The sequence below is a fragment of the Paramisgurnus dabryanus genome, chromosome 15 (genome assembly GCF_030506205.2).
Source record: "Paramisgurnus dabryanus chromosome 15, PD_genome_1.1, whole genome shotgun sequence".
Lineage (NCBI taxonomy): Eukaryota > Metazoa > Chordata > Actinopteri > Cypriniformes > Cobitidae > Paramisgurnus > Paramisgurnus dabryanus.
In genome coordinates, this window is record NC_133351.1 from 21,757,532 (window position 1) to 21,770,329 (window position 12,798).

The following is a 12,798-nucleotide window of genomic DNA, read 5'->3' on the forward strand; positions in this document are numbered from 1 at the left end:
AGTAATAATCTAATAGCTAATAATCTCAGGTGCGTTTTTCATTTCACAATGACTTTGAACATACAGTACTGTGCAAACATACAGTACTTAGCAAAGTTTTAATGTCCATCCATTTTTTCTCACTCTTTTTTAAGATACAAACAGAAAATACAGGAAATATGTACAAAAAATTAAAAACAAAACAATTTAACTAAATGTCTTCTTCAGGCATCAGTCAGTATTAAGTGTGATCTCTCTTGGCAAAAAACACATCTTGAGCGTACGCACAGAAATAATCAGATTTATAAAACCGTGTGCACGCACATCCTACGCATTTTTCCCTTAATAAATCACAATCAATTCTAAATGTAGCGCAGCTTTTGCGGCTTCATGACACGCCCATAGTTGTCCATAAATAGTCTGTGAAACGCCCACAAGTTAATATGCATTGATTGTGAAATCATGGCAAACACAGACAGGAAATCAAAAAAACATAACTTCACTCAATGTAAAGAAGTTATCGTTGGCGAGGTGGAAAAGAGGAGAAAAATGTTGTTTGGAGGGCACAGTGTGGGCATTACTAATGCCAAAAAAGGCACTTGAGTGGCAAACGGTGGCAGACTCCGTAAATGCTGTAGCCTCACAACCTCGGACCATGGCCAAAATAAAGAAATGGTCGGACATCAAAGTCGAGGCACAAAAACGTCTAGCACTCCATCGCCAGAGTGTGTCTGCCACGGGTGGGGGAAAGGGGACATTGTTCACCGCAAATGTAATTTCTTGTTGCTTTCTGAATGGTTTAGACATACGCCATACATTGTTTTATCAAAAATAATACACACTAAAGGCATATGCATGGATACCATAATTCCGTAGATTATGAAGATATGGTTTACTATGAAAACAACTTTCCCCAGTGGACAATTAATACATCTATCTATTTATTTATCTATCTATCTATATATCTCCTTAATTATCTATCTATCTGTCTATGTAATTGCATCTATATCTGCTCCGCCAGATGGACACATTGACGAGAATCTCAGTTTTGTACATTATTTCGTTCTGTAAACTATATTCTTTATGAGGATGAATTGCACAACATGCCAATATTATTGCAGAACATATTTCACTTTTCTTTTAGCAAATATGTGTTCTTTTGAATTTCTGTTGTAATTTTCGATTTCTTTATTTTTTTGTTTCACTGCTGATCGATCAAACGGGTGTTCGTGTAAGGCTGTTAATTGTAAGACTTGCTTTGTGAAGTCTTCATGTTATTTATGAGAGGCAGTGTTGTCATTTTCACGTGTTTCTTCCATCTGCCGACAGTGTGGCCATTTCTCATTTCACCCGTTTTTGTGCGTACGCCTGGGTCAGAGCTTGCGTGACGGACAGCACATTTTCCCGTCAAGTTTGCTTTTTATAAATAACAACTATTGCGTAGAGAGTGGCGTACGCCTTCTTTTGTGCGTACGCAACGTTTATAAATGAGGCCCCTGAAGTCATTCGATTAGAATTAGAAATTAATTTAATTTAGGTTTAAGAGATCCTGCAGATGCCTGCTATTGCTCAATTGGAAGAGGAGTCTACCCTAAATACCCTAAATACTTAATACAGCTTATACTTTTACACTGTTTTTAATACTACATACACATTTCCTGTATTTTCTGATTGTATTCTATAAAAGAGACTGAGAAATAATTATATATGATCACTATACAATTGCAAAAACAACACATCTAATGGTAGCATGGTGGCCTAAGACTTTTGCACGGTACTGTACATCATCCAATGAGAATTTAGACCTGGAACTATCTGTCTTATTACAATCTTAAACACACAGACATGCATACCTTCTGATAGTAGGCAGGGTTTCCTGTCAGGTACGTCAGGTGCACAAACTCCATGTGAAGCGTCCCAAACTCAGCCAGAATACTGCTTCCGGCTGACGCCCAGCCCCAGTTTCGCCCCACACCACTGAAACACACATAACATTTATGTGCAGTATGTTTCATAGCAGCCTGTAGCAAACATCCACCTCTGTACCATTTTATCCATGTGTAGACAAAGAAATAACAGTGACCCAACTTAGGCTAAACTATGCTATTCCTTCAAATGGATTTATTTATCCCCAGCCACTCTTCTATCAGGCATAATATCCCCCCTGCTTAACTCCTGACCCAATCCCATTCAAAGTGTATCAAAAGCATTCAGAGTTCTTTTTAAAGCATGTGTGTGTGTTGACGCTCAATGCCAGCTCTGAATGAATGAGGAATAATAAAACACAATGTCGTTCTTTCCCTCAGGATTATAGACACCCAGAAAAACAAGGCGGTGCTGTCTGCTTCTAAACAATTTTTTTGCTAAACACCCAATTAATTCACAAAAGCCACGTCAGGCTTGATTTGACCCCCCTCTCTCCTCTAACATAACATCTAACACATTTTATTCTAATGAAATTAGGTGGAAAGCAGAGTTAAACAGTTGAAAGCCACTGGGGATTTCACAGTCACATGTCTAATAGAAACTTCATTTTAAGGCAAACCCCAGTGCGAAGAGAGACAGCACTGGGAGAAAAGTGAAGGAAAGAATAAAAAGACAAAGGATAAAAGTGAACAGTAAGGTGTGTGTAGGGATGTGAAGATCTAATATACCTCTTCAGGTTGACCATGGCCCACGGGATGCCTGTTGGCGTGTTGAAGGCAGGAAGCAGCTTCTCTGCTAGCTGGACAGCCTTCACCTTAAAAACCTACCAGAAACAGAGAAGAGAGATAAATAATGAAACATGTTGGATAACACGCAGCAAGGAAAACAGGAGAACAGAAAGAAGCCAGCTCAAGGGAATAAAAACAAACCCTATGTGGATGTATCTTGCACATTTCCAGTTTATATTATACTTCAAAAAAACAAAATGGGTAACTTTATTTTGCATAAAAAAGTAAACTATGTTAAAACCTTACAGAATGGTTATTCATGTACTTAGTATAATATTACAGTAAAATATCACTTTTACATTTAGACTAACCCATTCATAATCCTTATTGGATTACTACCGCGAAAAATTTTTTCAAGACATTTTCAAAACCCAAATGCTGCTAGGAAAGCAGGCACAACAGTTCTCCAAAAAAAACCATCAAAATTTAATTTTTAAAATTTAAAATTAGCAATGCAATTTACTTAAAGGGGAAAGGGTGGCATTAACGTCACAAATGACTTAACAGGATCACCAAAAAAATTGAAATTCTGTAATCATTTACTCACCCTAACATTGTTCCAAACCTGTATAAATTTGAAGATGAAGATTTTTGATAAATGTTAACTACCAAAAAGAACTGGGGGTACCACTCACTTCTGTAGTATTATTTTTTGCAACTAAGGAAGTCAGTGGTGCCCCATATCTGCTTGGTTACCTTTCTTTGTATTCAGCAGAACAAAGAAATGTACACAAATTTGGAACAACTTGCGAGTAAACGATGACAAAATGTTACATTTTCGGTGAACTATCCCTTTAATGGTTCTAAAAATAGGCTTGATAGACAATGGTTTGAAATATGAGATGAAAGCGTTCTTAAGAGGTTTCGTAACATTCGCGGAATGCAGCCCGACTCTTCCCTCAGAATCACGTCACGCATCATCCATAAACCCAGCAGAGGGGAACCGACTGCACATATTGCATCAAGAGAGACACAAATGAGACAAAAACTAAATATACATCAAACCCCACACCTGCATGTGTTTACACACCGACTGTCAGCTGCAGATTGTGTGAAGCACAGAAGTAAGTTTGCCCTCATAAAATTCGACTGGGAACACTTTTGCAGACAGCTGCAGTTTAACAGTACTGCAGCACATTAACCATAATGTGACCCTGCCTGTAAAAACCAGAATAAAGTCTCAATCTAATTTTGAGCTTATGAGCATTAAAGTTGGATTTTAATGATTTCAATCTTTCACATGACCTTACTCAGTCAATTTTAAAGATATCAAGATTATGCACAGAATGTTCTTTATATCATGTAGGATGATTTTATGTAGAAAACCTTATAACAAAAAAGCTGCGTTTTACAGGCAGAGTCACATACAATAACAGATATTAACCCTTGCAAAATAATGGGAGAACATCTTTTTGGTGAAACATAAGAGTTCAGAGCTCATACATTTATGGTCGATGGTTTAAACACTGTGAGGTGTGCTGATAAAAAATGAACGAATTCTCATCAATTCATGTCAACTCCAACCATTGGGTTGCTCCAGTCCATACATCTCTATCGTATTGTAAATGAACTAAGTTGCTTTCAATAAAAACTTTGAGTGAATAATAATTTTTTGTGTACACTTGGAGCGCTATGCACATACCAGCTGGCTCACAATACGATCGACTTCACCCAAACCAATAGTGCAGATTATTATCTGAGCTGTAGAGTAGACGTCAAGCACGTACCAATCAATACTTTTCATTTTCCACAGCTCCCCTGTGTCATCGTAATATTGGGGAGACTATAGCTTTGCAATCCTACAAAAGGCTGAGCAGAAATGTCTGAAAAACATCTCCTGACTCAAACTTTTCTAAATAGGGTGAGATCTGTTGCTCGTGTCAGAGCTGGAGTTGTGCAGCATTGTTGTTTTTTTAAGAGGGGAAGATAAAATGAAGACTGCAGAGAAACGTCCTCTGCTTCTCAGACGGTCTGCTCGGCTGCCCGAGTTCCTGCTGATGTTTCTATTTTCAGCCAGTCTTGCAGACGTTTACGTGGAGCCTAGTAAAATGAACTGAAACTCACACAGAAAGATGTGTGAGGTGAATGCAAGGCCTTCAACGTATTCATTAAAAACACACAAAGAGCAAGAAAGACGACAGTGCCACAATGCTGTGTCAACATATAGGTCCAGTGAAGAAAACATACAACGTACTGTAAGAGTTTCTGAGAAAAGCAAAACCTGGGGACAAAGAAAAAAGCAGAAGCTACAGTATTTGTACTTAGAGTACAACACACCAATTGCATTTAATCTACTGTAGTTACATACTGTATGCTGGATTGCTCAGTGGTAAAGGCATTTCGCAAAAGGTCTTTGTTTCGAACCCAAAGAACCCAAATGACGATAAAAATGTATACCTTGTAATACACTGTAAGTTGATCTGTATAAAAGCATCTGCTCAATGCATAAATGTAAATATGCTACAATAAATTAACACATGGGTGATTCTCGCAAAATTAGACTTATGAGGTGTCAAGAAACTTTTTGATAAAAAAAAGTAAAGCAGCATACAGTTACAAACATCTCTTCATGTACCATTTTGCACATGATTTCGGGACATCATACAGACCAAATTTTTTTTGCACATTTAAGGGGAACATTTTCATTACTGCAACGTGTCCATGACTGAATTTGGGTTCTTTGACATGGAAATATTTATAATTAAAAAGTAAATAACATGGGGTATTTGGTAATCATTGGTAAATAAAGAGACAATAATAAGGAATATAAATGTGTCCAATACCAATTTTCTCATCCTCCGCAACAATTTTCAATCATTGTTTAACACTAGAACTACCAAGGCAGTCATTTTGACCGTTTTAAAGATTTGCAATGTAATAACTTTGTTGAAATAAAACCCATATAACTACAGTTCCATGACTTTTCTTAAATTAATGTAAATTTTATTTTAACATTGTTATTTTATTAAAATTACAAAACACAAACGAGTTCTGAGTATTTCTACCTCTAATGGCCATAGCGGTCAATTTGACCGCACATATTACAGGCGTTTTATCTCCTCAGCGCTCTTTCCCGTCGTTAAAGATGTGCGTAGCTGTTGCCTAGCAACCTTTCTCTGGCAGTTTTGTATGCTTTTGCTAAGCTAAAACTTAGTTTTACCGTCAAAAGGCAACAAGAAAGAAAATGACTGTCACTGAGGTTTTATCCTTGCTTGAGAACATTGATGATGCAGAGTCTGATGGAGGAGCAGAGAGCGATGTCTCTTGGTCTCTTGACAGTTCGGTCAAAATGTTTATTATCTGTCCTAATATAACAGAACTATTTATTCATTCTAGATTTCATTAGAGGCTGCATAAAATTGTTTCCGATTCATGTGTCAATTATTTCCGATAATGCTAAAGCATTGTAAACTCCAAAAGTCAAAATGTATTGAATAAAGACAGATGTAATCATTTCCAAAATTCACAATATGTTTTTATCTAACGAAATATTCTGCTTTATTTTATATTTGTTGACATTTAGACTTTCAAAAACAACATTTTAACTGCGGTGAAAAACTTTGATCTCCAGCTTGCCGGATGCAAATTGCGGAAAGCAAATTGCGGCATGCACTTTTGTGGGAGGTCTAGTCGCTCTTACACAATAATATCACGAATATATTATATTATGTATGCTTAAATTACCCCACATTTTTCATAAAACATGACCATAGAAGCTTTGAAGTAAATATAACATGACAAAAATGACATGCACTGCTGTCTGGTATGAACAGTCAAAATGACCGCTATTGGCAGTTCTAGTAGTTATAGAATTCCGGTAGTGCTAGTGTTAAGCCCTCAAGGATCTAACATTTAAAAAAAAACATTAGTTGAAGGGACATAATTGACTGTGACACTCAAGATGGCTACCAGGTAAGCAGTTCTTATTTTTTCTGTCCAGATAAAATTTTGTTTGTCATAGTACCTAGACAACTTTTTACTTCTCATTACCGAAACATGAGTTTGTAAATGCATACATTTAATGTAATATCATGTTGCGGTAATGATAATCTAAAAAAGTAAATAATTCTATAGGAAATATTTTTTAAATCCTTTAAAAATAATGGTTATAGTAGTTCAGACCTTAATCTTATATGTGCAAAAAAATGGCTTTAAAAATTCTGATGCTGGACACCTTCTAAATCTGGATTTCGTGAGAATCACCCACATATTATTGACGAATGAAATGAATTATAACAGGCAAAAAAGTGAGATAGTCGATAAGAACGAGCAAGGAACTAATTTAGGCTGAATAAGTGCACCCCTCAGGATTATTGCTTGGACCGGTGTCTGTTTATATGAGTGAGTGAATCCGTGTAATTCCCAGAATGCAGATTCCGACACTGGGGTCTAATCTGGTTGATGCGGACCATAAGCGCCAGAGATGATCCTGTTATTACACATACTGTATGATATGAGCCTGGGCATACCCTAAGGTACCCTCAGCCCAAAATGTTCCTTAAAGTGTAATGGGGGCATAAAAAGAGATTATGGAGAACACATTGGAAATGGAGGGAATGAGTGTTTGTACAGAAGGTTTGGGGTTAAAGCTGAATATCTGTTCGCTCTCTCTCTCTCTCTGGCTCTCAGTTTGTTTGTGCATTTGCAGCCTTTTATAACAAACCCTCTCCCTCATGTTTATCCTTTCTGTTGTCATGGCAGCATTATGGGGAGCTGCCAATCAAGTCCGCCAAACGCGGTCAATCCAACGCAAACACAGCCAATCAGATCGCATTTTCCGAGACGACGTCTAATGAAGAAATTAGGATGCCGTCTGGGAGAATGTTTATGCGCTCTTAGCCCAAAGCTTCTCAAATCCTCAAAGCAAATAAGCATCGTCAGTACATTTTTACATTTACATTTCAAACACATTTTCTGCCTTTATTTGAAATGATTCCTCCTGGTTTATAAATAAACTGCACAGATTTAGAGGAATATGTAATAGAAATACACAGTCTACAAGGCATGGATATAAATAATCAAATACAGATTCCTCAGAAATATCATGAACTAAATGTTTACAGAGCTAGTTTTTAAATCCATTACGAAACAAAACCAAGCAAATATATATTGCACTGTGCAACAATCTTTACACTAAAGGCACATTACCCAAAAACATGTTATTTTATATCTTAAATGTGTTTAAAAAGTCTATTTTAATCAAGCAAAAGTTCTGCAACACGAAATATGATCGTCACAGGGCTGTGATTTTAACATTATCAAATCAGTCTGGGATTATATGAAGTGACAGAACCAATAAGTTTGTAAGACATGTTCATTTATGTTTGTAACGGTACAATACAAAGCTGAACATTTACATATTTCCTAGCTAAATACTTTGTGTTACTTTGTGTGCTTCTGTTTCACCCAAGAGAAGAGTCCAAGTTTGAATGCTGCATTTACAAACACTAACTGAAAATCCTGCATAGTTAACAAATTTAATCGTATTGTAACGTGTGCAGAATGCATCCAGAATGCAATTTGCAAAAAACTTAATGGTCTTTAAATGGGCTTCATTCTCATAATAAAACTCTGGGTTCAATTCCCAGCTGGCCCAGCACACGCTGTCTCCTGTTCCCTTCTGATGTGTGTGGCCAACAAAACTGCAGCTGGGATTGTCAAAACAAACACTAATATTGGTGTCTAGTTGCGAAAGCCAAAAACCAACCGCTTAACCAGTTCATAATAAAACTCTAAGCTAAATTTAAAATTGTTCTGTCTGTTCCCACAATTTTTATTGGACACCTAGGAAGGCCTGGCGAAGGTCTTTATTGATCAAAACGTTGCTATAGAACTACAGTATATAAACTCTGTGTGGATTCCTTTTGTCTATAGTTTCCAATTTACCGACCAAGTAATACAGAAATACACTGGGCCAATTGGAAAACCGGATATGTTTGCAAGAACACAGCCAGACTGTTTTGTACTCCAAGAGGGAATTTGATGGGTGATGGCCCGACCAAAGTTTGCAGCACATCAAACATGCAGATAAGTAGCTGACAAACATTTTCTCATCCGTCAAATCTCTTCATAAATCTCTGTCCTTATCCTGCCTCCGCTGGGCCCGGGGCTGCGGTTCTGTTCTGTCTTTGATGAGATCTGTGTTTGACAACAGAAGAGAGTGCTGCTCCCTAATGTGACACTGCATATTCACTACCACTGTGAAGATTATACAACAATAGGACATATATCTACAGACAGGCAATGTGAGATGGAGTAGGGGAGAGAGAGAGAGAGAGTTTCAATCTTACTGACGATAATGTCTAAAGTTTTTTCACCATCACTGTAATAATATGCAAATTAAGACAAAGAACAAACATTTGCCTGTTGTGTTCACTCACAGTCTATGATCCTATTTGGCTTGAAGAAGTATTGAAATAAATCCTCAGTCAGCACTGTGTACGAGGAAATGTACAGATTTATGTAGTAATTGGGCTGCTAAAGCTGAAGGAAACAAATGAACCTGTCCTGTTTGATATCCATTAAACAAGAATGGTAAATGGTTGTAAAAGAATGAAGAAAGGAAGGAAGAAAAAGAAAAACATGACTTCAAAACACGTTTTAAGCCAATCACAACCATAAAGGGAAGCAATAGCTTCTGCATGCTTGTTCTGTCAAGAGATGCCAAAGATCAATTGGCTTGAGGTGGAACACATAATGCAACAGAAAAACTCATTCGAAACAAATTATTATTGTGTGAAACGTAAGAAAAAATGTCTTCTAATTTTTTATTTAGAAGTCAAAAAAGAACATTCCTGCAGGAAAATAAACGTATTCAAAGTACAAAGAAATGCACAATGCCCTCTTTCCCAGTCATATCTCTTTCCTCTCTAATGATGACAAGATGCTGAATGGACAGCTTTGCTAAACGTTTTTCCATTTTCATTACCTCTATCTTAACACTTTCCCTAAAGCACATTTGCTGAAAATAACAAGCTGAATGTATGGTTATACGGAGTAAAGATTTTGTACTGATTTAACTTCAGGCCACAAATTTAACTCTGGACATCTAATGACGATGACCAATCAATAGAGCAAAATTGCATATTGTACAAAAAGTAAACAAAATAAGCTGAATTTTGATGTTTCATACACATAAATAATAGCACAGAACATTACGCACATAATGTTTATCCATGCTGCAAGTAAACCTGTATTTAAATATAGTCTGGGTCATCAAGCATTTTTTTGTTGGTTTTTAAAAGGTATGCATCGCAATGTCAATGTTAACTTCTGGCCAAGGAATGAGTTGAGCTGAGGATTGAGTAGAGATGAGATGCAGAATATAGAGGAGCTGAGGAACAAGCAGAGATGAGATGGAGAAGAGAAGGACTGAGAGACAGAAGAAAGACAATAGGAAGTTTGTGGAGAAGAGGGCAGAAGGACAGAAAAGTAAACATCATCCATCACTGTGAAGGGGTTCTAGTGGACCTTCCTGACAGTCTGCAGTGAGAGGGATGGAGGATGCGCTCTTGCACAGGAGAGATAACCTACACAGCTGATAAAAGTACTGAGTCCTTTGTCTTCCTCAAATCAGTTTCTTTTTCAGAAACAGCGTCTGCATTATTCTGGAAACTCTGCAGCACACAAACTCTTTCCTACTTACTTCCATAGATCTTAACATTTATTTTTCGCTTTCTCATCACATTCACAAACTCTGTCATGCATCATTGTAAATCTTCAAACAAAAAGACCTGGCAATTTAAGCAAATAAGTCTATTACATTTTATTTAGGGCTGCAACCACTGATCTATATAAATGACTGGATTGCGCAAGGCGCCACCATGTTGGTATACCCAAACGTTCTATTAAATCAATGGACGTTATCAGATTTTAATGATAAAACATCAATTTACAAGTCTTGGTTTTTATATCCTAAGTTACCCTGTACATTATTACAACGCAAGAGATGTACATGTCTATATTTGCTAGTGAGAGTCACCACCTACCCACCTATGGTCCTAACTAACTACTCAACTAATCAACCAACCAAATAACATAAGCATTACACACATATCTACTGTACTAAACTCTTACTCCATTCAGTGCTGCCATCATTTGGTCCATTTGGCCCTGTACTATATGTGAGTTGTGGTTTAGTTGTGGTTTAAAAGTGCTTATTTTTTTATTTTTCTTGTCAAAAATGACAATCGTTTCGCTAGATAAGACCCTTATGACTCGTTTGGGATCATTTATAGTCCTTTGAAACTCCGTTGAAAAAAACTGTTAAAGAGTAACTAAACCCTAAACCAACTTTTTTAGTTAATGATCTGTAAGAATGATGCTTTATTAGTGCTGTTCATTGATTTTAGTAAGTTTTTTGACATTTGGATGTAAAGTGTTTCAATACTACAATATATGGTGTAAAAACGTCTGAGTGCTGCCCTCTTCAGGTTGAACGGTGGCTACTGCAGTTGAATTTTCCTATTGGATGTTGGGTCCAATAAGTAACTTGTGACGTAAGCAGGTTCAAGCTCACCACGCCCTTGTTACGATCTCACCACACACTTTTAGTTCGTCCCCTCTATCTCCGTTGAGATCTGCCCACTTTTCTTGCATTTTTCAAATATTGCAGTGGGTGGAGTCAGGCTCTGACCAGGGGTTTAGTTACTCTTTAAGTGTTGAGTTAAGTATTAAATGTTGGGTTCTATTAAAGTCGATTAAAATGAGAAAAAATCCTGCAATGTTTTCCTCAAAAAAAATAATTTCTTCTTGACTGAACAAAGAAAGACATCAACATTTTGGATGACATGGTGGTGAGTAAATTATCTGGTTTTTTCTTTTAAGAAAATGGACTATTCCTTTAAGACTAGTTTTGTGGTCCAGGGTCACGTATGTGTATTGTGTATAATAAAAAAAGAGCTCAGAAAAGACAACGTGACCGTGCAGGAGATCAGGCATATCAAAACACTGTACAAACAGAACAAAGGGTCACTAGGGCACAGAGACGCATGCAGAGGACAGACGAGTGCACAGACTTGGTATGCAAGTGCGAAAGGTTCTATGTCCAGTATCTAAACTCATCTGATGAAGTGTATGGAGCAGAGGAGAGGTTGTGACGCATGGCTGCAGTTTAATTTCTTTGCATTTTCACCTTCAGACTAAAAGGAGGAGAACATTGTGATATGGAGTGGTAGAGATATGCTGCCCAGTAATGGGGGAGAGAGAAGATTTCTGTCCTTCTCTATTAGTGTCTGTGGGCAGATAAGGGTAAGTGGGGAGTTAATTAACATGGGCTGAGGAGAAAGACATTTATTTTCCCTGAAAAGGTTGCTAATACTCTGAGCCAACAGCATTGCTTAAACTTTCTTCATCCAAATCTTTATGCATTTGGTAGCGATATCAGACTCATTACGAGAGTTCAAAAGAACATTTTGCCAGGTTAACATCTCGCTTATTTAACAGAAAAACTGCTGTGCTGAAATAAACTGTTCAAAGGAACCAAAAGAATTGAGCCACAGAAGAAACTTTGACAATACTGATAACACATAAACCACTTAAAAATAAACATGAAATGACGACAAACCTCCTGTCCAGATAGGTAAAATGCAGCCAGAAGCCCTCCAATGAATCGGATGTTGACCTCAAAGACAGATACTTCTGCGTTCTATAAAAAACAAACAAAAAAAGCTAGATGAAACAAAAATTAAGAGCAAAAAGTTCATACAATCATTACACCAGGTGCACTGCGATTCAAATTTGAAATCACATTTAAATTGCTTTTGCAGTAACTAATACCAAAGTCCCTTTAGGAAAGTCACGCTATTTGGTGTAAGTTATTTCACTCATGCAAGACTAGGAGCACACTCACATTATTCAAACCAAACTGCGCCCGAGCCATTTGACCTCCAAAGCCTGATTCATTTGACTAGTGTGATCGCTCCATACTGTACCATGCTTCTGGGGGAGTGAGGGGGACAATCGCACTTGGGCATGGTTTGGTATAGGTATAATATGAGTGCGCTCTAAACTCCTATCTGCTTGAATGGGAAAAGAGATATCTCTAAAATCGTTTGCTAAACTCACAGTTAAACAACATTTTTCTGACAAACAATCTTGTTACAAA

General features: G+C 37.2%; 1 protein-coding gene across 1 annotated transcript in view; it reads right to left on the minus strand.

The window, feature by feature from the left end:
- man1a2 (mannosidase, alpha, class 1A, member 2) overlaps positions 1-12,798 on the minus strand; it is an 85,680-nt gene that overhangs the window by 14,448 nt on the left and 58,434 nt on the right. Inside the window, exons 6-8 of the mRNA XM_065292762.2 lie at positions 12,259-12,339; positions 2,634-2,728; positions 1,833-1,956 (exon numbers count right to left, since the gene is read on the minus strand). Coding sequence (XP_065148834.2) covers positions 1,833-1,956; positions 2,634-2,728; positions 12,259-12,339 — 300 coding nt within the window. The remainder of the gene's footprint in view (positions 1-1,832; positions 1,957-2,633; positions 2,729-12,258; positions 12,340-12,798) is intronic.